Here is a 26,490-nt window from a genome sequence, read left to right on the forward strand (position 1 = left end):
GCGCCCGCGCGCGCGCCGGCGGCGTGCGGGCGCGCGGCGCCGGCCGCCGACGCGGACGCGCCGTGCAGCAGGAGCAGGTTGCCAGCGGAGAGCGCGCGCCCGCCGACGAGCGGCGATGACGAGGACGCGCCGCGGGCGAGGGGCACGTCTGCGCGGCCGCCTACAGGCTGGGGTCCGTCGCCGCCGCCGCCTCCTCCTCTGCGCTTGGCCCCGCGGCCATCCTGCTCGGCGCCGGCGGCTGCCGGCGGCGCGGCCGCCGGCGCAGGCGCGTCGGCCGCGGGCGGCCGGAAGCAGCAGGCGAACATCGCTCAGCGCCGCCGCTGCAGGCACGCCGCGCCTGCCTGCTCACCGGCGCCGCCCAGGGGCATCCTACCCCCCCTGCCAGGCGCGCCGCAGCAACGTCGCTGGCTGGAGGCACTGGGTGGTTGGCGATTGAAGGGGACGGCTCAGGCCTGGGGCGGTGGTGAGCATAAAGGGCCTTGCTCGCAACGCCAGTGGCGGCAGCGGCGGCGGCGGCAGCGGGAGCGTGCGCTGGGTGCCCAGGAAGATCCTGCGCATAAGACTCACCTGTATTCAAGGTTTGATACCTGCCGTGCAATGTTAGAGCCCGCTGTGCCCGGACAGTGCAGGCCAAATGGGATCACCGAGTCGAGGGTCCAGCCAACGCAGCTAAGGCAAACCTCACGCCTACTACCAGCCAAAGAGGGCTTCCAAATGTGATTGCAAAGTGCCTTGGATGCACCCCCGTATCAGAGTCCCCGCGTGCCGCGTCAATGGCTGGGTCATCTTCTGTGCTGCAAATTTATGCGGCCATGAAGAAAGCATTTCATCACAATGACGGCACTCCACGCACGTGCACGGCACCAGGAGTCAGAAAGGAATTGCGCCCCCGCTCGTGCGCAGGGTGGGTCGCCGTGCGTCGCCCGGCCATGGACGGACGCATCATTGGGCGATCCATGCGCGGCACTGGCGATACCGTTGCCCGCTAGTTTGCACTAAATAATCACCACATTCTTCTTATTTCTCAAACAACCCGTTCTGCACGTCACACAACCCCAACCCAGCACGAGCGACGTGTGCTGGGGTTGCTCGCAAGCTCACCCGCGCTGGGTCACTCAGCCGCAGCTGGGGCAGGAACCCCGGCAGGAGTCAGATGCATCGCTGCGTGCACTGGCAGGGTTTATCAAGACACGGCCACGGGAGCCCGTGGCGGCACCGCGGCAGGTGGCGGCGCAAAGGGGCTGCTTCAGCCACGATGGCTGCTGCAACCCCCACGGCAGCGGCGACAAGGCGAGCCACATGCATGCATGCAAGCGAATAGGCCAAGCGGCAGGAGCGTCAGTTGTGTCAAAGAAGGAAGAAGGCGCGGTGAATTGAGCGTACCAATCGGGCCGGTCAGGAACCTTGGCTTGCCACCACCAGGCCTGCCTGTTGTCGTCGTCCCCTTTCGCACACGCGCGCCTCGATCCGCCCGCTGTCACAAATTCAGGCACATCACTGGCGGCCAGCAAAGGCATGCGTCCACCTTTGCCAGCAGACGATGCCACTGCATTGGAGCCCGCCCCAACAACAAAACTGCTTCCATCCTTCCAGACCAGTTGTGCACCAGGTTGTGCATCAGGGGGCCTCTCTTACAAAGTGGTGCGGCAGATCAGCAGAAAGAACGGACAGCTAACCAGGAAGGGGAAACCTGAGTTTGTGGTCGTTTGTCAGGCGATTAGTCGGCAGCACTTGTGCCTGTTGAGGGTGCCGCCGGGTGGGGCAGATGTGCTACACATGGTTTATGTAAGCACGCACGACAGGAATTGCTGTTCAGAGTGCTGCAAGGATCGGAAGCTTGCAACTTCTCTCAACCGGACCCCACCAGACGATGGGACCCACCTCAACTAGAAACCGAGTTGTGTACAGGCGCCAAGCACAGACAGACACGACCAAGTGAGCTGCTGCAACAACAGCACCTCTGTCGGCGGAGGGCACCCACAGCCGTCGCGACGCGCTTCCAAGGTAGACGGCTCGCACTTTTGCAGCACAGATGCTGCAACACTTGCAGCAGGCACAATCTACTGCTTTCTCGCTGTGCAGCTTGCGATTGGGGCAACAGGGGACGACATCCAGAGGCACATCAGCAGGCAAGTACAAGAGGAAATCAGAAACAGCGAAGATGTGAAAACACGGCTGCAGAAGGTCCATGAAAGGTCATGACTTCACCACGAGGGTGGAGGTGTGCATCGGGTTGCGCATGGGGGCAGAGAAAGGCTGACAACATGCCCATGCGTGTCAGATGAGTAGGAGGGTGGTGGAGCCAGCCTGGCGCAGGAGTCGCACCTGTGTGCGTGTGCAAGCCTTACGCACACAACACACCGGGGGGCAAACAGGGTGGTAGGTACAGGCGTGGGAGCGGCCAACAACGCGTCCCAACGCGTTTGCCGTCCCAAGTGCACGGCGGCCGCAGCGCGCCCCGTCCAAAGCGCGCCACGAGTCACAAACGCGCCTGCTTTGAAAACATGCATGCCAGCCGCTCATTTTGCAGACAGCCAGGTTGCGCGCCACCTGCGGCTTGACAGGGCCGGCACGATGCCTAGTTTGCAGCACCCCTTGATGCAGAGTAATTCACCTCGATATCTTGCGCCGACACTGGCGGCGCCGCGGCGCCGCGCACATAAGGAGCAGGTCAGTCAGCGGTGGAGTGCAGACGCGCGATGGCCGCGCGGGGCGCGCGTGGGTTGCCATGGAAAACAGCGTATGTATCATCAGGCAAGTCTCATCTTCAAAGAAATTCTCACTCAGAGGGCGCCGCTGTCTCGTTCGCCCGCAGCGGTCACTCTGCAATGAGTTCCGCGGCGCACATTACCGAGGCCCCTCAGCCATTCAGCAAGAGGACGCAGCAAATCACTCCGCCATGGAGGCAGTAACAGAGGCGCAGCCATCTCGCTGCGCCGCGCCGGCGGGCCTTGCAGCCGCGGGTGCGGCCGCGAGTGCGCTCTCGAGGGCGGTGACGTGGTCGTAGTAATCGGCCATGCGGCTGCCGTCCAGTCCGTAGCACGAGTAGCATGCCGCGCGCTCGTTCGGGGCCGGGATCATGGAGCAGACGTCATAGGCATCCCTGTCACACGTGAAGAGGAGTGGGAGCGGTGCGGCATGGGGTTTGGGCACGGGTTGGGTCGAGCAGGGTGCTGAAGGGCAGCTCGGGAGGGCGGCTTCGCGCCACGCACACCGCGGCTTTGTGCACCCCGAGGTAAGACGGAGAGCGCAGCGCCCGCTGTTTTTGCGTGGGGCCGCACCTGATATCATCCATTGTGAGCTCGTAGGAGCTGCGGTGGTCCTCAAGCATGAACACACGCCTGTCGTCTGCGCCAGCGCGAGCGGCGCCCCCCGGTGCGGTCCGCCGAGCGGTGTGGAAGCTCGGGGCCCCAAGAGCCGTGCTAGTCGGGCTGCAGCGGGCGCGCTGTGCCCCGTGCTTACACGCGTGATGCATGGGAAATGGTGGTGATGGTGGTGGCCTGTTCTTCCGCTAGTCTTTGCGGAACAAATTGTCTGCGATCCAAGGCAACGGAAATACGCGGTGTTTAGCGCGCTTTTGTCGATGATGTGAGTTGTCGGCATGCGCGTGTTGCAGATAACTGCTGTCTCTCCTCCGTAGACGCGGGTGTGAGTGTGAGGCTATGCAACTTCGCCGCCCACTTCTCAATATCGCCACGTATAGCACAAATGGTTCTTTTTGCGCCTCCAACGCAGAGCGGCAGGGTGCCATGTGCGGGCGGCGCTGACCAGGACACCCGGTCGGAACGTGCTGTGTCATGATTTGGGGTCAACGCGTGCCCCACCTGCAGCGGGTCGCTGCTGATACTTGGCCTCAGGACTTGCAAGCGTCGCCAGCCATGCACGTTGCTACAATATTGTGCCCCTGATGTCACAAGGCGAGGCTGGAGGTTGCTACCTGCGATGCAGTGGCTGCAGTCTGCATTTCGCCAGCGTCTGGGACCACTCGGACCCTTTGCGAAACCATTGGGTATTGTGATTGAAGTTTTGAAACTTGCAGTGTGTGTCTGCCGCCTTGATCTTGCAACAAGGCTGTAAGAGTGCAAAGCTGTGCGCCGCGCTTGCTTCGCATGTATGGGCCTGCCAACCGTTGGAATTGCCTGATAAGCTATCCGATGCACTCCCTGGCTTTGAGTACAAAGGGCCTCTGTTGCCCCCTGAAACCTCAATGCATTTCACCATTTCCCCTTTAGAGTCACATCTGGTGCCGTTGCGGCCTATCAATGCAGGTTGCGTGTGCAGCGTCAGGTCAATGCAGCACAAACTGGTGGCACGTAGATCCGTATGACTGACGAGGTATGGGACCGCGCATGGCTAGGATACCTGAAGATTGAAAAAGGAGATGGCAGAGGAATGGCACGCAGTGCTCGGGGCTGCAACAAAATGGCAGCTGAGTGATTGTTAGAGCACGCCCCACATCACGCTTGCCTGTGCCCTCCACCAGACCACACGCGCACCCAGGCCAACCCACTGGCACATAATATATTTATGACCGCCTTTCTTGGACAGCCGTCCACGTCAATTCATGTTCATATCGCGATTCTGTGCTGCTTTCTTGCGGTCCGTTTGACATGGAGCAATGTTCCCATGAGGCCCATCGCTCCAGCCTCCTCTCATCCTCACCCCGGCTGACACCTGGAACTCCATGCCTCTTCGCAATCGAGTCAATTGACTAGATTATACACATGTACAATCACATCAGCTGGTGGTGGTAACTTCTAGTGTTTGCCGCCAGGCCCCTCCAGTGTCCTGCAGTCCAGAGGTGTGACAGGAGACAGGTGACGGGTGCTGACGGCGTGTATAGGTGAGGCAGCCTGCAGCACCAATTGGATTGCATCAAAAATCCTATTGTAACAACCATCTTGCCTCACCTATATCGAAACAGCATCATGTGATCTGCATGTGAAATGTCACTTGTAGCGCGGCCCCTTCGCCGGCAGGAGATTTCACGAAGCACGGATCTCGAGTCAGGAGCGCTCGAGTGGGGAGTGGTTCACGCCTTTGGCGCGGCTGATGTGGGCCAGGTCAAAGCCAGCGTGCTACACGGGGACCGTCTGTTCTTCTCAAGCCGCAAAGGCATCTGGTTCTTTGACACTTCTGATGGCAGGCGCGGACGTTCGAGCGCGTGACCTGGTCAATTGCTTGCGACTCATCCCTGCTTGCACACACCCCGCACAACCTGCACGTGCGAGCACCAATCCATCTATGCGGGCATACCTTGGGTGGTCAGCTGGACATGCATCCATGCGCATGCAAACGCCTGCACAGGTATGGGGAGCTGCAGGGGTCCGACGGCGCCAAGCCGCTCGTGCATGCGATGGCGGTTGTCGCTCATGGCAGCGGCAGCGAGGGGGGCGCCGCGCTGCTTTGGGCCTGCGACGGCAGCGGCGGCGGGAGCATCACCCGCCTGGACGACGGGGCAGTTCTGCGGAAGGTGGGTGCGTCACTCAGACCGGAGCATGCGACCTTTTCACAGTGACACACCGCCGTTGCTGACAGGCAGGTTTGACAACACTGCACGCCGTGCCGCACCTTGAGCTGCCGCGCAGCCTAACGAAGCAGCCGTACCCCGCACACACGCTTCCGCGATTGGCCCGGAAGGTGTTCCCCATGCACACGGGCGAGGTCTCCGCGCTGGCGCCAGGCATCCGTGGCGGGTACGTGCTGTCTGGCGCGGCGGACTTCCAGGTGCGGCGCGCTCTGCGGCGCAGGGGCGCAGCGGTGCGCTGCCCCCGGGCTCGCGCCAAGGCAAGGGGCCGCCTGATAGTCAGAGAAACCAGAGCACAATCCAGGCGGCAGCAGGAGCCGATGGCAGCAGTGGCAGGCGGAATTGGCAGATGCTAGCAGGCAGCAACAGCAGCAGCAGCAGCAGCAGCAGCAGCAGCAGCAGCAGCAGCAGCAGCAGCAGCAGCAGCAGCAGCAGCAGCAGCAGCAGCAGCAGCAGCAGCAGCCGCAGCAGCAGCAGCAGATGCCGTTGCTGCAGCAAACATGACCATGAGCATGCAATTCGCTGAGAGGTTTATGTTGCTGTTGCTGTGGGGTACGTGCGAGCGGGGCAATCAAGTCCGTGACACGTGTCCGCCGCAGGTCAAGAGCTGGACGCGCGGCGGAGACCCCATCTCCAGCAGCGGTCACAACCACGCCCCGGTGCAGTGCCTGCTGCCGGTGCCGGACGCAGCGCCGGCGCGCGGCGGCGCAGTGTGGTGCGGCGCGGGGGACGGCGCGCTCAGCATGTGGCGCGACCAGGATGGCGGCGGACGGCTCGAGCAGGGATGGCAGTTTGTGAAGCCTGAGGGCCAAAGAGGTGCGCACGCATGGGCGGCCGTGCTGGCGTGAGTCAGGCGGCATAAGTGCCCTGCTCTCGTCGGTCGCTGCGGCGGCGGAGATGGGCTGTGCAGCGAAACGCTCCTGCACGAACGCTACATCCACATTGTCGAGTGTGCTCGGATGTAAAAGTTTGGGCTGCCCGCGTGTCGATCGTCGTGTGCCCGCAGGCATCCGCAGCATGTTGCTTGTCGAAGCACCGCAGCGCGCCATGCAGGGGGCGCCGGCCGCGCCTGCCGCGGCCGCGGCGGTGTGGGTGGGCTGCGACGACGGCCGCGTGCTGATGTACCACCCGACCACCGCGCAGCTGCTGGGCAGCTGCCGCGTCCACACGGGGCCCGTGCAGGCGATGGCACGTGTCGGCGGGCAGGCGAGCCGGCGGGGCGCGCGCTCGGGGCGCCGCAAGGAGCGCCCTTGACAGGGCTACCGGCGCGGCGCAAGCAGCGTCCCTGACAGGGCTACCGGCGCCACCGGCTTTTTGGAATGGATGGGTGCTTGATGCCGGGTTAGGAAAGGAGGAGTCATTGCGTGACTTTGGGGGCTATCCAGGAGGATGGATGGGTGCGTGATGCAGGGCCCGCATCTCATCAAACACAATGTCGCAAGCCGCCCACGCGTGCCCACGCCTCTGCCGGCCGCCCCCGCCGCCGCAGGTTTGGACCGCCAGCGAGCGCGCCATCGCAATTGCCGACGCCGCCACGGGCGCGCCGCTGTTCGCGCTGCCCGAGCAGGAGGGCTTTGTGAAGTGGCTGGCGCCGGCCGGGTGGGGCGTCTGGGCCGGCGGGGCGGGCGGCATCAAGGTGTTTGCCGCGCAGGGCGCGTGGCAGGAGGCGCGGGATAAGGTGCGACCCTGGCCGCGCGCGCCCGGACGGGTGCGCCGCGGGAGTCGTATGCGGTGGTGCGGGCGGGGGCGCCGCCACACCCCCAGCCGGGGCTTGGGGCGGGGCCGGTGAGGTGCATTGTGGCGCGACGGCTCAGATGCAGCGCCCTGTGCCTGCAGCTTGACGAGCCTCAGCAATTCTGACGGCGCTGCAGGGCGCCGTGTTGTCACGCGAGCTGGCCGCGACGCAGCAGCAGCTGGCGGCCGCGCGCGCCGACGCCGCGGCCGACGCCGCCCGCGCAGAGGCCGCCGAGCGGCAGCTGGCCGCGGCGGCGCGCCGTGCGGCCGGGGCGGAGGCGGCGGCCGCGGCTCTGGAGGAGCGGGGGCGGGCGCTGGCGGCGAGGGCGGCCGAGGCGGAGGCGGCGCGGGAGGCCGCGGCGCGGGAGGGGGAGGCGGCGCTCTCGGAGCAGCGAAGGGAGGCGGCGGCGGCCGCGTCCGCCGCGCGCGAGGCGGCGGCGGGAGCGGCGGCGCGGGGGCGGGAGCTGGAGTCGCGGCACGCGGACGCGTTGGAGGAGGGAAACGTGCGGCTGGCAGCAGCGGCACAGCAGAGGGCTGAGCTCGAGCAGCGGCTGGCCGATGCGGAGGAGAAGGCAGAGCAGTTGGAAGAGCGGCTTGGTGCTGAGATGCAGCGCCGGGAGGCGGCCGCCGCGGCGCTGTCGGCGGCCGAGGGCGCAGCGGCGGCCGAGCGGGCGCGGGCCGGGGAGGCGCTGGCGCGGGCGTTGGCGGGGCAGCGGGAGCTGGAGGGGCAGATCCAGGCGGTTAGAGAGGAGGGGCGCGGGGCGGCAGGCGCGGAGGCTGCGGCGCGCGGCAGGGCGGAGGAGGCGCTGAGGGAGGCGACCGCCAAGGTGCAGGCCCAGGCGCAGCAGTTGGAGGAAGCGAGGGCCGCCCTGGCGCAGGCCGGCAACCAGGCCGCCGCGCTGCGGCGGCGCGCTGACGACGCGGCGGCCGCAGGGGCGGCGGACGCCGCCTCGGCCGCCGCGCGCGAAGCGGCGCTGGCCGCGAAGCTGGAGGAGAGCGGCGCGGCACAACGTGCGGCGGAGGCGCGTGCCGCGGCAGCTGAGGCGGCGGCGGCAGACGCGCGCGGCGAGCTGGCGGCGGCGCAAGCTTCCGCGGAGGAGCAGCGGGAGCGGCTGTCCGCCCAGCTGGAGGCAGCTGCAGCGGAGGCCGCTGCAGCGGAGGCGCGGGCCGCGGCAGCCGCCGGCGGCCGCGAGGCCGAGGCGGCGGCGCTGCGGGAGCTCCAGGGGGAGCACGACCGGCTGCGGGCAGCGCGGCGGCAGCTGTCGGGCCGCGCGCGCGCGCTGCTGGCCGGGTCGAAGCAGCTGGAGGCGCGCGTCGCTGATCTGGAGGCGGCGCTCGAGGCGGCGCGCGCCGCGGCGCAGGACGCCGACGGCGGCGCGCAAGCGGCCGCCGCGGCGCTCGAGGCAGCACGGGGCGCGCTTGCTGAGAGCGAGGGGAGGGGCGCCGAGCTGGCGGAGCGGCTGGGCGCCGCGGAGGCGGCGGCGAGCGCGGCTGAAGCGCGGTGCTTGGTGGCAAAGTCCGAGAGAGCAGAGGCGGTGCGCCGGGCCGAGGCCGCTGCAGAGGAGGCGGCGGCCGCGGCACGCGGCGCGTTGGAGGCGCGGGACGGCGTCGCGGCGCTGAAACGTCAGGTCAGCTCGCTCAGGCGGCGCGCGGCGGAGGGCGAGGCGCGTGTCGGCGAGGAGCGGCGGCGGGCGGAGGAGGAGGTCTGGCGGCTGGGGGAGGCGCACGCAGCGGCGCTGGAGGAGCAGTGGAGGGCGCACGAGAGGGAGCAGGTGGAGAGGCAGGAGCAGCAGCTGCAGCAGCAGGAGGAAAAGCGGCGGCAGCAAGAAGAGCAGCGGCAGCAGCAGGAGGAGCAGCGGCGGCAGCAACAGGAGGAGCAGCAGCAGCAGGAGGAGCAGCAGCGGCAGCAGGAGGAGCAGGCCCGGCTGCGGCGGCTGGCGGACGACGACGAGCGGCGGCGGCGGGAGGAGGCGGATGCTGCCGGCCGGGACGCGGCCGCGCGGGACGCTGCGGCGCTGATGGCGCGGGCTGAGGCCGCAGAGGGCGAAGCCGCGCAGCTACGGGCGCGGCTCGCGGAAGTCGAGGGGGCGGCGGCGGCCCTCGCTCAGGAGCTGGAGGCAGCGCAGGCAGCGGCGGCCGCCCGGGCGCGGCCTGCGTCCGTGCGGCGCGTTACCTCAGGTGTCGTGGAAGGGTCCGCGGCTGGAGGTGGGGAGCCTCGAGCGGCCCGGCCGGCGGCCGGCTCGCACGGGGCGGCGGCGGCGGCGTACGCTGACTGGGCGCGCCTGGAGGAGGCCGCGGCGGTCGCGGCGGCCGCGGCGGCGGCGGCCGTCGCGCGAGAAGGCGGGGCGGGCGCGGCGGCGGGCGTGGCGGCGGGCGTGGCGGCGCTGAGCGGGCGCCTGCACAACGCTGAGCGCCGGCTCGACGCCGCTGAGGCCCAGGCGGCCAGAGCTGAGCGGCTGGGCGCGGTCAGGGCATCCCAGGGCGACGGCGCACGCAGCGATGTGGGCGCACAGACGGCACTGCCTGCGTTGGCTTTGCAGGAGCAGCAGGCGCTTTGCGCGACCCCACCAGCCGGGGCCAAGGGACCCGTGGCGGCGCAGGAGGACGAGCAGGCGCGCGCCGACGCGCCTGCGGCGGGGCGGTGCGCCGACGCCGCCACCGCCACCGATTGCAGCGCGGCCGGCGCCGCCGGGGCCGGATGTGAGGATTGCGATCAGGCGCAGCTGGCGCGGCGGCAGGCCACCGCGGACGCTGCGTTGGAGGCGGCCGCCGAGGAAACATACCAGATGCAGCTCGCCCTGCGGGCGGCGCAGAAGCAGCAGGCCGTGCTGACAAGGCGCTGCGAGGCGCTCGAGGCCGAACTGGGCGCCGCGCGCGGCGAGGCGGCCGCCTTGAGGGCGCGCGCCGAGGACGAGGCCGCGGCGCAGGGCCGGGAAGCCGCGCGGCTCGCGGCGGAGGGCGCGGACGCGGCCCGGCGGATGAGCCGGCTCGAGGGGGCGCTGAAGCAGGCGACCGACGACTACGCGCTCATGCTCGCTGAGCTGGCGCGCCTGCGCGCCGACTCGGGCGCGGCGCGCGCTGCGGCTGATGCGGGGGCGGCAGCCGCAGAGGCGGAACGAGCGGCGGCGACAGAGGAGGCGTCCAGGAAACGGCTTGCAAACGAGCAGCAGCAGCGGGAGCAGCAGCAGCGGGAGCAGCAGCAGCGGGAGCAACAGCAACGGGAGCAGCAGCAGCGATGGGAACAGCAGCAGGGGGAGCAGCGGAAGCAGCCCGCAGCGAGCGGAGCCAACCAGCTTCCCCTGGTCAACGCGGTCAAGCCGGCAGACGCTGCAGAGGCTGGGGCCCAAGCCGCAGGGCTTCCCTCCACACTGCCAGTAGCCGCGGGCGGCCAGCGGCGCCGAACAGGCGGCAGGGCGCAGGGCCGCGGGGCCGGCGCGGACCGCGAGCGGCACCTGCCACCCTGCGGATTCGTGTGACGACAGCTGGAGGTGCACGTGGTGACGCGCCGCGGCCCGCCTGAGGGGCGGTGCCTCCCCCCCACTCAATCAGCCTAAAGAGACGTGTGAGAGTGTGTGTACATTCCCGGCTGCAAGCGGGGTTGACTGCGTGTCGCGTACTCAGTGTGGCGGTTTGCTGCCGCGGCCATCCATAACGCCTGCTCATCATTCCACTCCCTCATCGCCTCCCCTCAAGCATAGCCCTGCTTGCCATGTTCATCTTGGTCCGGGCGTTGCGTGCTTTGCAAATTGAATCGCTGCTCTGGTGGAGAAGCGCTGGCAGCCTGCTGCCCCTTGCTCGCCTGCTGCACGCATCCGCCCTGTCCCCTGTGCTCTGCCCACAGTGCTCATCCGCGGCGCTGAATGACATCAAATGCTGCTTACACAGTGTTTTACGATTGTTCTCGTTATTGAGTGCGCACAGCGCCGCCATCGCAGCATGGCATGGCGGGGCGGTTCCTCTGTGCATGGGCACCCGGCAGCGCGGGCGGCTTGAGGGGGCGGCATGACAGGACGACGGGAGGGAAGAGGGGGGCGGCAAAAGCTGCGTTTCTGGTGCACGTGCCGTGTGTTGCCGCGCGAGCAAATGGCCCCGGGAAATGCGGTGGTGCGTCCTGTGACACGCGCGACCCGCCTGCTTGATGCCTCCCCGGCCGCCGGTGGGGGGCCGCGCCCCTCGCTCTGCTCTGAGCCATGAAATCGATCTTCTACCCGCAGGGGTGCACATTCGCCCGCCTCACAGGGGGCGTGTGAAAGCAGGGGGCCCGGGGCCCCAAGGGAGCCCTTTGCACCAAGCCAGACCAGCAGGGGAAGGGAAGACACACACAAGGGACAAAGCATTCTTGCAGGCGCGGTGGGAGTGCCTATACTGGGGGTTCCGGAGTCGTGGTTAGTCAAGGGGGGATGGGAGGGTGTAAGCCGTGCAGCCGCGTGCGCCTCGTCCTTGGCGCGCGTGCAGTGCGCCCACTGTCCTGTCGGAAGGGCCCGTCGCGAAGCTCGGCCCCAGCACGGGGGGCCAGGGCGGGGCGGGGGAGCGGGAGGGGCCTCCAGCCCGCGCAGCTGTGAAGAGCAGCGCCGGCTGCGCGCCCCGCAGGGCCGCGCGGTGTGGCCCACTGCATTCACCCGCAAATGGGGGCGCAAGCGACATGTAGGGCGACTCGAAACAAAGCCCGGGTATGGCCGGCCCGCAATCGCGCCCCGCCCCGGTCAAAGCAATGTTTGCGGCATTACGGCGACACTCTTCGTTTTGAGCCCGAATGCGGGTCGCGTCGTTCATAAGGGGCTCGCAGCGGAGGCACGCCCAGAGCCGCCGGGGCTGGCGGGGGGCCGCAGCGCACATGCTTTTTGCAGGTGCACAAGGGCGGGGCCGCCTAAGCACCGCCCGCCCCGGCAACAGCGCCGCGCCCGCCGGCACAAACTCGGGCAAGCCAATGACGCCGCCGAATATGGAGTCAGGGGCCCGGTTTTGCGGGGCAGGCAGCGGCGGCGACGGGGTTGCGCCTCCGCCTCCGCTGCTGGACAGACCCGGCCCAGCGCCCCGGGTGGCCTTGGCTTGCGGGCCGCTCCGCAGGCGCTTGAGGAGTGCTTGCTCGCTGCCCGTCCTGCCGGGTCCCATACTCCCCCGCCGCTGCGGCAACGGCGCGGCGCGGCGGGCTCAACGGCACAGACCGCTAGCCTTAGCCAGGCGCCGGACATGGGGCTTTCAGGGCGGGGCGGGGCGGCATCGGGCCCGCGGGGGGTGGCGGATGCGGCGCCCGGGCTGGCTGCCTGCACCGGCGGAGCGGCTTCGCACCCCGGTGCGCACAAAAACTTGGTGGGCGCGTTGGCGCGGTGCACATACTGCGCAGGCGTGAGGTTCCGCCCTGTTGACACCAACACACACTGCTGAAGAACACGTGCATGCTCTGCCACATGGCGTGGCGGGCGATGCAAAACAAACATGAATTCCCCTGCGGAAGAGCCCGCGGGCGGCGGCCGCGTCGTTCTCCTCGCGGCGCAGGGCTGGGTGCTGCGCAGGACGCGTGCCCGCCGCGCCCAGACGCGCCCGCCGCAAGTAGAGGCGGAGCCCGCCGGCTCCTTCAGAGGCGTGCGTGCGCTTCCGCGCCGCCGCCGCCGCCGCCGCCGCTGGCGCCGTTTGTCGTGCCGCCTCAGCTGCTGCCGCCCGCGCGTATGATGGAGAAGGTGTGGCGCACGCGGCGCGACGCCTCGACCTCCTCTGGCGTGAAGAACGGCATCAGCTTGTGCAGCTTCCGGCGGCCGATCTTGGACTGGCAAGGCAGCTGCCGCCCAAACAGGGACTTGTAGAGGTAGGCAAACGCGTTGTAGTCAAACGTGGTCCAGTCGCACTCGCGCGCCGCGCCCGCGCCGTCCGCGCCGCCGTGCCGCGCCGCGATGGCCGAGCTGCTCGCCTTGCTGCCCGCGCCCGACGCGGCGTCGCTCGCGCCATCGGCCAGGGCCAGCTTGCCCAGCGCCTTGGCCAGCGCGCCGCCGCCGCCGCCACCGCCGCTGTTGCTGCCGCTGTGCGCCGCCTCGTCGTCGCTCGCGCCGTCGCTGTCCCACCGCGGGCACGCCGCAGAGGACGAGGCCGCTGAGCTGTCAGAGCGCACCGCCGGCGCGCCCGGCGAAGGCGGCGCGCGCGCGGGGCCCTCGCCCGGCGCGGGGGCGCCGCCGTTGGCGATGATGGCGGCGGCGGCGCGGCCGCCGTCGGCGCCGGCGGCGGCGGTGGCGGGCATGAAGCGCTCGTGGGGCGGGGCGCGCCACGTGATCTGGAACTCCGAGTGCTCCTCTGGGGCCAGCGCCGCCTGGGGGATCGGGCGGTGACCACACAGCGGGTGTTTGAGAGCCCGGGCTTGCTTTGCCGGCACGTGGCGCGACGCGGCGGTTCTGGCGAGCGAGGAACAAGCCGCCGCGTCCGTAGAGTGGTAGCGTTGAGAGAGCAGCGCGTCCCAACATCTCAAGAGCCCCACCCCTTGGCACACCGCCGCCGGCGTTGGCGGGCCGCGCGTCGCGCGTGGGCCCCACCTCGAGCCGCAGCAGGTTGGCTGCGTCGAAGAACATGTCCAGGTCGTACTTCTTAGTGTTGATTGTCTCAAACGTGCGCATGCCAACAGACAGCAGCGACGCCATCTTCTTGCCGCTCTTGCCACCCATTTTCCTGTCAAGAGGGGGCGAATGAGGGCCGGGCGCAACAGCTGGTCAGAATGACTGGCCCAAATCGGTGAACCTTTCCTGGATCATACTGCGAAGTCCACACAAAGACGATGGTAGCCGGGCACACCCCGGTCAAACAGAAGTCAAGATCGGCAACGCGAGGGGCCGCACCTGAGCATCCACACCAGCGGCCGCACCCTGGACGCCGCCACCCGCTTTATTTTGAGGCATGCCTCGTCGCTGTACAGCTGCGCCGGGTGCATGCCGCGCGCGCGGCCGAGCGCCAGCGTGAACGGCCGCCGGAACGCCGCGCAGAAGATCACTGTGGGGCGCGGGCAAGGCCGCAGCGGTGGGATGGGGGTGGGAATGGCCGTCAATGTGTGCGCAGGCCAAGTATGTCTGCCGGGGTGTGTGCATCGCACGCCGAGCGCCGCCTTCGCCCGCGCTGGAGTCGCTGTCATGCCAGCAGCGTCGCCCAAGGCATCACCCGGGCCCGCAGGACAAGCCGCCACGCATGGCCACAATGAGCCAAGACCGGCGCCTCACCCGTGTCGTTGAAGAGCTTTGCGGTGGTCACGGGGTAGGTGGTGCTCGTGGCGATCTGGATCACCATCAGCGGCGGCGGCTGCGGCGCGCGCCCGACGCACTCCTCGCGCGGCGCGCAGATGTGGGCGCGCGCGGCGGCGCTGGCGACGGCGGCGGCCGCTGCGATGATGGCCTGGACGCACACATCGCCTGCAAGGGGGAGGGTGCGGCGCACGACGGTCAGCAGGGGCGCCTGTGCCAGTCCTGCAGCTCAACACGCGACACACAACGGCGGAGGGCTTGTTACGGGCGCTGCCCCGCAGACCTTGCCACCCGTCTGGGGCAGTGCCGGCCCCCCGTTCGCCGCGTGCGGCTCACCGGGCACGATGTCCCAGATCGCTGACGCGTCCGAGGCGACCGCCTCTGGCTGGTCGTCGTGGAAACCGGTAAAGTAGGCGGCCGCCATGCCCACGGGCCCCGCATAGTTACCTGGTGAGGCGGCACACGACCCAAAATGCGCGGTTTGGAAGACGTCAAGGGAGGGTCAGCTAGGGCGCCGGTGGGCGCCGCCTGGGCGCTGTGCGCTCCTCTCGTCGGCGTGCAGGGTTGCTACGGCGCGGCTCCTGCAGGCTGCCATCGCCCTCTTGCAACAAACCCTGCTACCCAGGGTGGGGCAACACTGCCGGGTGGCCGGGGCCGTGAGGCAATGCAGCATCCGCCAGGCGCGGCCAGCGCCTCTGGAGCCCCTCAAAAGCGCCCCCCGCGCCGCCCTGCGGCGAGGCGCCCACCTGAGTAGCCGGGATAGGGCTCCGCCGAGATGGCGCTGACCAGCGACGGCCGCACAATGGCCACCGGCAGGTCCAGCTCCCGCTGCAGCGCCGCCACCGCCTGGGGGCGCAGCGGGACGCGTTGCGTTCCCAGTGAGCTTCACGGCAGTACGGGCGCGACATCTTGCGGCGCCGACTGCTTATTACGAGCGGCGTGTGTTTGGCCCTTGCCTTGCCGGCGCAGAGCGCCGCATCCGCCTCCCCGCCGTGGCCAGCGCACAGGCCCCTTGCACACCCTCTTGAACCCACACCCCGCCCCTGATCACGGCGTCCATTCGCCGCACCTCCACTTTCACACCCATGCCCTCCCCCTTGCCTACGCCCACTGTCACAGCCTCGCCCTCACCCAGACCCAAACCTGACACGCCCCACGCCCCACACCCTCTCCAACGCCGGCCCCGCGCCCACCTTCTCAGCCAGGTGCTTCCCAAAGGCGTACGTATTGCGGAAGCCCCACAGGCTGATGTACCCCGCCGCGCGCTCGTTGGCCTCCGCTGCCGGCAGCGCCAGCAGCTCCTCCGCCAGGGAGCTCGTATCGAATTCGCGGCCGTCCAGCATCAAGGGGTACAGCCTGAGGGGCGGCGGCGGTGCAGCGTTTTGAGTCGAATCGGCCGCCAATCCCCCGTGGTGGCGCCCGAGGGGCCAGGGCCGGCCCGCCGAGCCACGGACTGCGCATGCGGGTTCCGCAGTTGCTGTGGCGCTCCAGATGCTGCTGTGGCGCCCCCTGCTCACTCGCCGGCCAGCATGCCCGCGCGCCGGGCTGCTTGCTGCAGCCCTGCCCAGAACCCCTGCCTCATGGGAGGCTGGGGGAGCAGCATTCCTTGCCCTCCCAGAAGTTTTCGGGGGCCCACCTCTCCTCGACCAGCGAGCCGCGGGGGCGGTTCATGTTGGAGTAGCAGGTCGATATGTAGACAAACGACCGCAGCCGCCGCATGCGCGCCGCCAGCCGCACGATGGACAGGGTGCCGCGATAGTTGGCTGTGAGGGTATCCTGTATGGGCGCCTCCAGACGGATGTCTGTTTGTGCGGAGTGGGGGGAGGGTGAGGGCGGGAGGCGTGGTGGTGCCGAGCAGCGGGGCCGCACGGCTAGCATGGCGAGGCTGGCGTGGCTGGCGAGTTGAGCTGTCGAGGCCCCAACCTTGTGGGGCAAAGCGGCGGCCCCTCGCAACCGCCTGGCGCCCCTGCCAGGCGAGGCTGGTGGCGGCGTGCTGCAGCGGCAATTGGCAAGGCTGCAAATGGGGCGGGCCGACGTCACGACTGATGACGAATTGACGGCCCGGCGTGCAGCCCGTAATGAGCCCAAAACGAGCATCTCCCCCGCCACGGCGCCCGGGAGCCGCGCCCGCCGCCGCCCCAACCACCCCTCGAGCGCGACGCCGGCCCGCAGGGCGCGTGGCGGCGGATGCGCGGCCCCCGGTGTGTGGCCGCCGGCGCCTCACCCGCTGCCGAGTGCAGGACTGTGTCCACCTCCTCCTCCAGCATAGCCTGGTCCTCCGCCCCCAGCCCCAGCCCCGGCTGCATTATGTCGCCCGCCACCGCCGTCACGCGCGCGGCCTGCTGCTCGCTGATCAGGTGGAACAGCGGCCCGCGCAGCAGCCGCGCGACGCGGTCGGCCGGGTCTGCGCCGCGGCGGGCCCGCACGAGGACGTACACGCGCCCGACGCTCGTGCTGCGCAGGAGCTTCTCCAGGACCAGCGAGCCGATGTAGCCCGTGGCGCCGGTCAGGAACACGCTGCACGCGCCGTCGAAGTGGCCCTTGATGCTGAAGAGCCCGCCGCCAAATGCCGACGCGGCGCTGCTGCCGTCCGATGCGGGCGGGCTGGCAGGGGCCCCACCGGGCCCCGCCGCGTCGAAAGCCATCTCCTGCCCCAATGACACGATTACTGACGGATTTCCGTCCATTTGCGCCTTGCTACGGAGCCTGCTTTGCTCCCAGGCTGTCGCTCCGCGGGCCCTGCCCTCGGCTCACCGCTGAGCCGGCCAAAGTCGGCCCTGCTGGAGTGCCTGTGGTGAAAAAGCAAACAAATTCAATCAAATGGTGTGCATGGGTACGCAGGAACACTGTAACCGGCCTGAGCGCCGGGTGGGACTGGGGCTTGCGCAAGGATAACTGTTCCGCCAGCGAGTGTCCCTGCCGCGCTCCGCCTCTGCTGTTATAATACTTCGATACAGATTCCTCTATAGCGCCACACTCCCTCGTCTAGGAGCCACCCGCGGGGTGTGCTGTGTGCCTCGCGGCCCTGCACGCACCTGCCGCGCTGCTTCTTCCCGAAAACTGTCTGTTCGTATCGAATGGTTTGTAACGACGCGCTCACAGCTGACCAGACCAGCACAGAAGCCCTGTCGATTGTGCCTGGTGCTTGGGTGATGAGGGTGCGGCTCGCGGGTGACACCCTGAACCAAACGGCGAGGGGGCGTGCGTCATATATCGGTGCGGCAACAGGCTATGAAATATACTGCGATGATATTATATCCAGGATACTGAGGGGACGCGTTGCGCGTATGCACAGCGCGCACAACCGCCGGTGACCGCCGCCTCCAATCCTTCCAGGACGAAGCGCTACAGTACGTGCGCAAATAGCCGCCAGCCTTTGCGCTGCGAGGCACTTGTAGGGCTACAACGATGTACACCCCCTGTCGGACTTCTGGGCCCGTGACGATGATGCGAATGCGGGACAGGCGGGTCATCGATCACCGAGAAAACAAACAAGCTGAGCGGGATCACCGCCGCCACGGCAGCCGCAGGGGTAGGTCCCCCGCGTGCGCCCCGTACCGCACGTACCGCTGCCTGGCGTGGCTGTGCAAGTGCAGGCGGCGGATGGCGGTCCTCTTGCGGGTGCAGCCGCCTGCTCCCCGGGCTATCAGTCATCGATGTCATCTCCAACACACCCCACGCAACCATGATTCACATCGGGGCCCCTTGCATGCCGGCACGTGCATCGCACGGCCCATGTTGACTGATGCGGGCGCGGTTTGGAAGGTGAAACCCTTGACACTCCAGCAAACTCCTTTACTGCAAAGACGCAGCATTCAACCTTCGGGCACTACTTTGGCTGCAGTACAGCAAAAGAGAGGCGTGGGCAAAGACTGTGCATGGAAGACAGCGAAACCACCAGCACCGCCTCTGCCGCTCTGGCTGCTGTCGTTGCTGCCTGCTCCTTCTCAATGCGAGTCCGGGCTGCGCGTCAGACAAGCTGCCACTACAGACAGTCGCACTGCCACGCCACCACACGCGTGCACCCCCCCCCCCCGCATTAACCAGAAACCGAAACACATGTCTGAGCTTTTAAATTGCCAGATTATATAAGCATTGGGAGTTTGAACGCCGGGCACATTGCGCTGCAAGTGATTGTGCCGCTGGCCTCGCTGCAGGGGCCCCCTGGCCCCTTTCGCTGCGGCGACGCCCGCCATGCCTCGGAACAAGTAGTGTGGGATTTCATGCGGCAGGCACGCAGCCGACCGGCAGGTGGTTGCAAGACCCCCCATGACTTGTTCTCGCGTGAAACTGCGTTGCTTTGCACCGCGTCAAAGCAAGCAACACCGCGGCGCATGAGAAGGGCGCAGCTGTACAGCGACGTCCGACGCCTCAGCGGCCGACAACAAACACAAAGCCAAGGGAAACAGTGACGGTCGAGCAGCAACAACCAAGGCCCGGCCCCGTCGCGACGCGGGGAGCCGTGCTAACGCGGTGCGCCGGCCTCACACCTCCTGCACCCGGCCGTCCGCATACAGCACTGCCGAGCGCGGCCGCGGCCTGCCCTCCCGCGCCTGCTCGGCGCCGTCCCCTTCTCCGCCGCCCCCGCCGCCGCCATCGCCGCCCTTGCCGGCGCCCTCGCCGCCGCTGTGCGCGCAGATCCAGCCGGCCGCGGGGGCGTCCGCCATCTCTGACGCCATCCCCGTGTCCAGCAGCACCACGCGGCCCCGGCAGCGCGCGCGCGCGCGGCCGCCGCGCTGCACAGTGTGCCCGACGACGACGCGCGCCGCGCCGCCTGCGGCCGCGAGGAGGCGGTCCACTGCGTCGCACACCTGAGCCTCTGGGCCCAGCGCCAGGTCGCGGCCCCAGACCGGGCCCCCTGCACCGACCACGGCCTGCGCCAGCCGCCGCTCTGCAGGGGTGGCGCCGGGCTGCGAGAACGCGCAGCTGCCGGCCACGCAGCTGCCCAGCAGCTGGCCGACCGCCGAGTTCAGGCGCCGCAAGCGGCCGGGGGTCAAGTGCCACGAGGGGGCGGCCGCTTCTTGCGGCTCGCCGCTGCCGGCCTGCTGTTGTGGGCTGTTCGCCAGGTGTCGTGTTGTACCTGATTGCTCCTCGTGGCCCTGTTGCTGCTGCTCTGCCTGCTGCTGGGCCTCCTCTGCGTGCGACTGCTGCTGTTGCAAGGGTGCCTGCTGCTGCTCTGACATCTGCGGCTGCTGCTTATGGGCCTCCGCCTCTTCCTCCTGCTGCAGGTGCTGCTGCTGCTGCTGCTGCTGCTGCTGCTGCTGCTGCTGCTGCTGCTGCTGCTGCTGCTGCACCCCCAGCAGCTGCCGCTGCGCCCCCGTCGCGGCGCCCTGCGACCCTGCTTCCGCCCCGGCTGCCGCCCCCGCCCGCTCCTGCCCTCCGCTACCTCCCTCCTCGCGCTGGTCCGCCTCCCAGTCGTCCAGTGCACGCAGCAGCTCCTTCAAGCTGCGCGGCAGCAGGCCTGCAGGCGCGCAGCCCGCGGGGCCCCAGCAAGCGTGGCGTGGGACACAACATGGATGGGCAAGAGGCGGAGTTCACAACGCCGGCCACCTCAATTGGATAGGCCAAGAGCGCGCGAGGGTTTCAAGTGACCCCACGATGTGATGGCAGGTATACTTGCAGGGAGCGGGCTGACCTATCCTTCCTCAATGCCGCCCCCACCTCCGTGCACGAACAGGCTCTTGCAGGCGCCCTCCCCCTCCACCGCCACCAGCGCCCTGCCCCTCAGCGCATCCCCCAGCAGCTGCCCGCGCCCCAGCCTCCGCCGCCACTCATCCAGCCCCGCCGCCGCGGCCGCCGCGCGCCGCGCGTGCGGCCACTCCTCGGGGTCGCCGGCGGCCGGCGGCGAGCGCGCCGCGCCCCCGCGGTGGGGTCTCGTGTGGCGGGGGGCGGCCTGAGCAGCGTGCTGCTCGCCATCACCGCCATCCATCGAGCCGCCGCCGGGCGCGTCCCCGCGACTTCCGCTGCCCGCGTCGCTGTGGGCGTCCTCTGCGGCCGCTGCTGCCCCGAGCCTCATGAGCTCCAGGGGGCTGACATAACGCAGGTCACCCTGGGGGGGGGGGGGTGAGGGGGCCAAGCGGTGGTGGTGCAGCCTGCTCAACCGGGGTGCCCGCCAGACCCACCGCCCGGGCCCCAGCCCCCTCCCTGTGCCCTACAGCCACCTCCCCCTGCAGACGTTGCAAAAATACGCCACTGCATGCTCTCAACACTCAGATGCCGGAGCCTTGCCCCTGCATGGGACTCTTTCCTTCTGTCCTCGGCTCTCAGGTAGGGCCTCCCCAGGCACCGCCCCTGCCCGTACGCATGAACCAGGTTTACTTCCCCTCACGCCCCAAACCTGCAGCCAATCCAGGCATGACATGACTACACAGCACACACATGCTCTCACCCAGAAATGTGCACACGCGTGTGCACACAAACACACGCACGCACACACACACACACACTCACACACACACACATGCGCGCGCGCGTGCGAACACACACACACACTGCCACCCCCAGCCCGTTTGTCCCACATCCAACTCGCCCAAAACCTCCCCCACAAAGGAACCCACCCACACATGCATGCACTTAACACCCCCCCACCTGGAGGTTCATCAGGCAGTGGTTGCCCAGCAGGGCCACCACACGGCTGCCATGGGCGACCGCTTCCCCAGCCAGCCGCTCAAACAGCTCCACCACCCCCAGGCTGTCATGGCCGCGGTCCACAGTGTCGCCGAGCTTTGATTACCAGGAGCGCGGCGCGTGGGAGAGGGTGCACAGAGTCTCTTGAGAAATTGCAGCGGGTTTCAGATTTTCAGAGTGTTGTGTGCACGGGTAAGCCAAGGGGCGTGTTGCGTGCAGAGGTGAGGCCCTGGTGGGGGGCGAAGGCGCCCCTTGAGACTGGCCTGCTGGCGGCCAGCCCACCTGCACGAGGGTCACGCCGCGCGCGGTCCACTTCAAGCCCGCGTCAACCACACCCAGCAGCCTGCGGTCGAAAAAACCATGGCCGCAGGAAGGGGTGGTGGTGGCTGCGGTCTGGGCAGGCAACAGCAGCTCATGGCCCTGGCAGAGCTGCTGCCGTACTCACAAACAGTCTGTGTGTACACTGCACACATGCCATTCAACACTCCTTGCCGGGATAGGATGTTCTGCTCCACAAAGGGGGACAGCGAGCATGAATCAAGCAGGGGGGGCAGGGCGACCGGACTTCTCGCAGGGGCCAGCGGGCAGCGCGCACCTCAGGGCCTCTGCGGCCTTGGCCACATCCCCATGCAAATCAGCAACAGCCATCACATCGCCTGCAGCGTCCACGGTAGGAAGAGAGCCGGCCAGGGGGTCGGGACAGCACACCCGCGCGCACCGCCGCCAGTGGACACGGTATTCAGGTGTCCAAGCAGACGGACTGCTGCTGCCGGACCCGCCCTGCCGACAATGTATCGGTCAAGCAATGACTCCCTTGAGCAGCACGGCCCTGTCAGCATCCATGCGAGCACCCTGCAGCAGCATCAGGTGCCGGAGCACACCTGGCTGGGGAGATGCAGCGACAGCAGCAGCGATGGGAGGCGCTGCACCACCGTTATCCGGCGCCGCGCTCAATCGCGCCGCTGCCCATGCCGCAAAAATTGTTACGAGAGCTCCGGAGGTTACGATCGCTTTCAAGCGTGAGGGGTGGCTCGAAGAGTGCATGCAGCCGTGTCCGGAGTCCGCGCTGTCACCGTTGTGGCTCATACGGTACGCCAGCTGTGAGTTATTGCATTCTTATACACGGAAGCTCTGCTATTTTATATCCTGACACGTTGCAGGTATCCGTCAAGGGCAGGCTGCCATTCTGATTTCTTGCCTGACACTCCACCAGCAGGTCAGCAACAATGACAATCACCTGCAGAGCTGCAGTTTGTCGCCCGCAGCACCGCTCGATGCAGTCATGTCACAACCCCACGGCTGCATTGCACATGAGAGTTGCTGTGGTTGCGACACCGGCTGTATATACCATACCGTCAGTGCCCTGGCCTGTCGGGGTACGCCTGTGACCCAGCAGCAGCCCGTCAACAACTGCTGGTGCACCACCAGCAAGAGAGGGACGTTTTGCCGACATAATTAATATTTCAAAGCTCTGCTGATTCACCTTGGCGTGATCGCAAACATTTTGAATGCTTTGTTTACGGACTGTGGTGCAATTCTGGACACGAGCGGTCACAGTGGGCTCTCACCTGGCAACCAGCAGCACCACGCCCCCTGCGCTGCAGCTCCCTGAAGACTGCTGAATGTCAGAACACCCAGGTGATAGGACCCCCCGCGCCTCTGTTACTCTCATCATGAATGGCACACGATTTGTAAGGCAACCGACTACCTGGCTGTGTGCAACTGTCACATCAGTGGGCGCGTGCACGTGCGTGCAGCTGCTGGTCTAATAGCCTTACGCGAGCCAACCATGCGAGCTACCAAACACCTGAAAACGGGAGGCCTGTCTTTCGTGATGTTTGATCCTTGCTCTGCACACGCCAACACCGTGTGCTGCTGCCCAGCCCCATGCTTGCTTGCCAGCTCCAACGGCCAGCAGGGAGTTCTTGCACCTTGCGTGTGCGCCGCGGCCGTCTCTATCGCACCGTGGTCCTTTCTGCTACCCCTGCGTTGGCTGGTGCAGACACACCCCCGTCGCCTGCAGGCGCCATCTTGCCTGCCCCCGCAGCCCACAAGCCGTGGCCATTCCTGGGCCCCAGCCCAAGGCCAAAGGGGCCGCCGACCAGGCCCATCTCCAGCATGGCCGCCGCCATGTCATTGTACGTCTCGGTGTCTGGCAGCCAGTCCATCCCCAGCTCGCGCTCTGCCTTTGAGCAGTCCACGCGGAGGGACACGCCGTAGGATGTGCTGCGGAGCAACTCGTCAGGGAGCACCAGGCGCGGCACGGGTGGATGAGTCAGCAGGGCTTGCGTGGTTGCGCACTGAGGGTTGCGGTCACCGGCAAACAGCATTTGCTACAAGCAGAATGTGTTGGGGTCTAATCGTGCAATTGATGCAGTGTATTCAAACCAATGACCCAGTAGCTTTGTGCAATCAAGGTCTGCTCTGGACTTAATAAAACCGCCCTGTGCATTGCGTGGAACTGAACGAGCATCCGAGGTAGCTTCGAACCAATGCTCTGTGCGGATTCCAGAGTCGCATCAGCTCACTCGAGGCGGCAGCGCTCTATGCCAGCGACGTCAGCCAGGAGGCTCAGCAGCCAGCGCGGGGCGGGGCGCCGCCCCGGCAGCCGCCACGCTAGCTGCGCGCCCAGCGGCCCCTCGCGCAGCACCTCGGCTGCGCGTGGGAAAGTGAAGGTGTTGGGTGCGACAAGGTACCTTGTTGAGAGGATTGAGAGTGGGGGCAGGGCGCGGGCTTGGCGTGGGTGCATGTCAGTCTCCTCTGTACACTATGCATGCGTGCACGCCCGCCACCCAGCCAGTGTTACCACCGTCTCCGCCAGCCGCAGGCTACCACCACCGGGACCACCGCATCATTGTCATGGAATGGAGGGCCCCAGGCGGCGCCAGCACCTGCATGCTGACACTATAAGATCCCACCTGCCGTGTGCGTCCTCCTTGACCATGGCGACGCAGTGGGCCTTGGCCACATCGCGCACGTCGACGGTGCGGAGCTCGAAGGCGGGGTAGCTGCATGTGGGTTTTGCGCACGTGTGAGGCCGGGGCCAGGCCGTCAAGACTCCAGCTTGCGCACGGCGGTCTACTCTGGCTTTGCACTCACGGCAGCACGTGCGGAAGTGCCTGGAGCCTGATGACTGATCAAATGAGTACATGGGACTGTGAGCAAGACACAATCGTCGGGGTCTGTGAGCCATCAACACCATTGTGCCCCAGGCACAATGGTGTTGGCATTGTGCAACACAGCGGCGGCAAACAACAGCGTGTGGCTTCTCTAAAAACCCAGTAGCCCTCCCGCGCTCACCCTGCTCTGAGGTCACCGCGCAGGATGCGCCGCATGAGGGCGATGGACTCGCCCTCTGGCTGCGGCCCCAGGGGCGGGCCCATCACCAGGCCGGGGTTGATCGCCACCAGGCTCCACCTGCGCCAATCCCCCAGGAGCGCGGGGTTGTATGCGCAGCAGATGTACGTTCGGGGTCGCTAGGAAACGACAAGGTGTTGCAGGATGCTCAGGTCAAGCAAGCATGAGCGGGGAGGGGCAGCTGTGTGGCCAGCAGCAAGATGAGGCGCTGGGACAGCAGGGCATGCCAGGATCCCGCCCCTGTGTCGTGCACAAAATCGTTGCAGGCCGCCGGAGCTTACAGCAGACCTGCTCCGGGAGCGCGCCGAGTCCCAAGCTGCTCGCTCTGCCAGCGTCTTGGACAGCTCATAGGGGAACAGCGCCTCACTGGACTGGTCGTTCCTGGGAGCAGGTTGACGGTCCGAGGGGATCACTGGGGTTCACCGCACTGCCCAGCAGATGCACTGCAGCAGCTGAGAAAGGTTGGGTTCGTTTGTGGCTGTAAGGAAAGCGGCTGTATTACAGCTCGATGATTCACCGCGATTGTGGAATCAGCATGCGCCCACCAATTGTTGCACCAGGCGCCCCTCGTCAGGCCTTTTGCCCAGAATGAATCCCTTGCCCACCAGTCATCCTCGCTGTAGACGCGCCCCGCCTGTGGGAAGGCCAGGATGGCTGCAATAGATGATGTCAGCACCACCCGCTGCACACTGGGCGTGCGAGCGACGGATCCTGCGGGCAACAACGGGGTGCGCGCGCGGATGGGTCACGCAACGGTCACTGCGAGAACAGCACGCCGAGGGCTAGAGCAGGTCCCTGTGAATGCTCCTTTAGAAGTTTGCCATGCAGGAATCATGAGACGATTGACTGAGCAGCATCCATGTTTGATTTATCCCCGGCTCATTCCTCATTTCCCATGGCCTTGAAACCTGCAAAGCCCCTCCCCCATAACAAGCTGCTGAGCTGATGACCAGCAATACCCGCCTCAGGCAGGCACTGGCCATTCTGCCGTCCTACCCACCCAGGACGTTCCGTGTGCCGTCCACAGCCGGCCGTAACAGGGCCTTCTTTGCATCACCCTGGCTGCGGGCAGGCGCGGTTTGAGCAGTAGCAACGCAGCAGCTTGCCATCTTCGGTGATGCAGCCCGCTGTGTCGCCAGAACGACAGGCAGTTTGCTTGGGTGCTACTGGCAGCCGCGAATTTGGTGATGTTTTGGTTGCAATCACAAGGCACTCAAAATGTCAAACGCACTTGTCGAATGATGACATCACCCTGGGCATCCAGCACCCTGACACCCGTGCGCCCGTTGAGTAACGTGACAGAAGTAAAATGGGGCTCGCTGCTGTGGCGGCCAAGCCATCGAGACCTCCACATATTCACCTGACGCCGAGCTTGAAGGGGCTGGCCATGTGAATCACGTAATCACAGCCAGCCACAGCCGCGTCGAAGCTGCCTGGCCTCGTAAGGTCGCACCCCTCAAACATCAGCAGCCGCTCCCCTGCCCCCGGCAGCGCCAGCAGGTGCGCCGCCCTTGCGCGCGACCGCACCGCCGCATGGACTGGGGTTAGGGGGGGGGGGAGAGGGGCGGGCGTGCGCAGACAGATTGGCTGGGCGGCAGCCATTGAATGAGTTGCAAACAAGAGGCCATTTGGTGGTCATAAGCGCCGTCATATGAAAGGGGTTGCAGCACGAGCATGTCAGGGTGCTAGATGATGCAGACGCACTCGCGCCTGCATCAAGGGCTGCGCAACCGGACTCAAATGAGTGCATGCGATGTAGGCAGCTGCCAGCCCGGGGCTTCACCTGTATGGCCTGAGGCAAGGAGCCTCTGCACGACTGCCGAGGCGACATAGCCGCCAGCACCGGTGACGCACACACGAGCGACGTGCGCTGACGCCTCCAGGGCTGTCAGCGGCACTCGGAGCCCCTTGTTGACGGGGGGCGGCGACGGTGAGGCCGCAGTAGAATCCTGCGGCGCCTGGGACATGCCATGAGCCCTCACCGCCGCGCGCCCCTGGCGCGCCGTTGGGACCCACGGCAACGCGCGCAGC

At 67.3% G+C, this 26,490-nt stretch overlaps 6 protein-coding genes across 6 annotated transcripts; 1 reads left to right on the top strand and 5 right to left on the bottom strand.

Annotated features, from left to right (window-relative positions):
• Nucleotides 1-51: 51 nt before the first annotated feature.
• MNEG_2211 (hypothetical protein) lies at nt 52-305 on the bottom strand (the record flags this gene model as incomplete). Its single annotated transcript, XM_014049305.1, has 1 exon — nt 52-305. A coding segment is annotated over one exon (254 nt), but the record flags the coding sequence as incomplete, so codon positions are not given.
• Nucleotides 306-2,889: 2,584 nt separating this feature from the next.
• MNEG_2212 (hypothetical protein) lies at nt 2,890-3,331 on the bottom strand (the record flags this gene model as incomplete). The annotated part of the gene is made up of 2 exons (XM_014049306.1): nt 2,890-3,103; nt 3,282-3,331. The coding sequence occupies 2 exons, from the start codon at nt 3,329-3,331 to the stop codon at nt 2,890-2,892; spliced, it is 264 nt and encodes an 87-aa protein (XP_013904760.1).
• Nucleotides 3,332-5,649: 2,318 nt separating this feature from the next.
• MNEG_2213 (hypothetical protein) lies at nt 5,650-10,737 on the top strand (the record flags this gene model as incomplete). The annotated part of the gene is made up of 6 exons (XM_014049307.1): nt 5,650-5,727; nt 5,891-6,012; nt 6,165-6,343; nt 6,534-6,688; nt 7,017-7,205; nt 7,399-10,737. 6 exons carry the CDS (start codon nt 5,650-5,652, stop codon nt 10,735-10,737), a joined length of 4,062 nt encoding a protein of 1,353 aa, XP_013904761.1.
• Nucleotides 10,738-12,905: 2,168 nt separating this feature from the next.
• On the bottom strand, nt 12,906-17,162 carry MNEG_2214 (hypothetical protein; the record flags this gene model as incomplete). Its single annotated transcript, XM_014049308.1, has 9 exons — nt 12,906-13,559; nt 13,780-13,912; nt 14,080-14,230; nt 14,455-14,643; nt 14,812-14,922; nt 15,222-15,321; nt 15,669-15,831; nt 16,112-16,277; nt 16,700-17,162. 9 exons carry the CDS (start codon nt 17,160-17,162, stop codon nt 12,906-12,908), a joined length of 2,130 nt encoding a protein of 709 aa, XP_013904762.1.
• Nucleotides 17,163-18,959: 1,797 nt separating this feature from the next.
• MNEG_2215 (Uncharacterized protein) lies at nt 18,960-22,605 on the bottom strand (the record flags this gene model as incomplete). Its single annotated transcript, XM_014049309.1, has 5 exons — nt 18,960-19,936; nt 20,137-20,524; nt 21,064-21,198; nt 21,385-21,445; nt 22,586-22,605. 5 exons carry the CDS (start codon nt 22,603-22,605, stop codon nt 18,960-18,962), a joined length of 1,581 nt encoding a protein of 526 aa, XP_013904763.1.
• Nucleotides 22,606-23,626: 1,021 nt separating this feature from the next.
• MNEG_2216 (dihydroflavonol-4-reductase) lies at nt 23,627-25,848 on the bottom strand (the record flags this gene model as incomplete). The annotated part of the gene is made up of 7 exons (XM_014049310.1): nt 23,627-23,798; nt 24,021-24,110; nt 24,403-24,519; nt 24,748-24,840; nt 25,065-25,170; nt 25,460-25,521; nt 25,820-25,848. The coding sequence occupies 7 exons, from the start codon at nt 25,846-25,848 to the stop codon at nt 23,627-23,629; spliced, it is 669 nt and encodes a 222-aa protein (XP_013904764.1).
• Nucleotides 25,849-26,490: the final 642 nt, after the last annotated feature.

Source organism: Monoraphidium neglectum (genome assembly GCF_000611645.1).
Source record: "Monoraphidium neglectum strain SAG 48.87 unplaced genomic scaffold scaffold00243, whole genome shotgun sequence".
NCBI lineage: Eukaryota > Viridiplantae > Chlorophyta > Chlorophyceae > Sphaeropleales > Selenastraceae > Monoraphidium > Monoraphidium neglectum.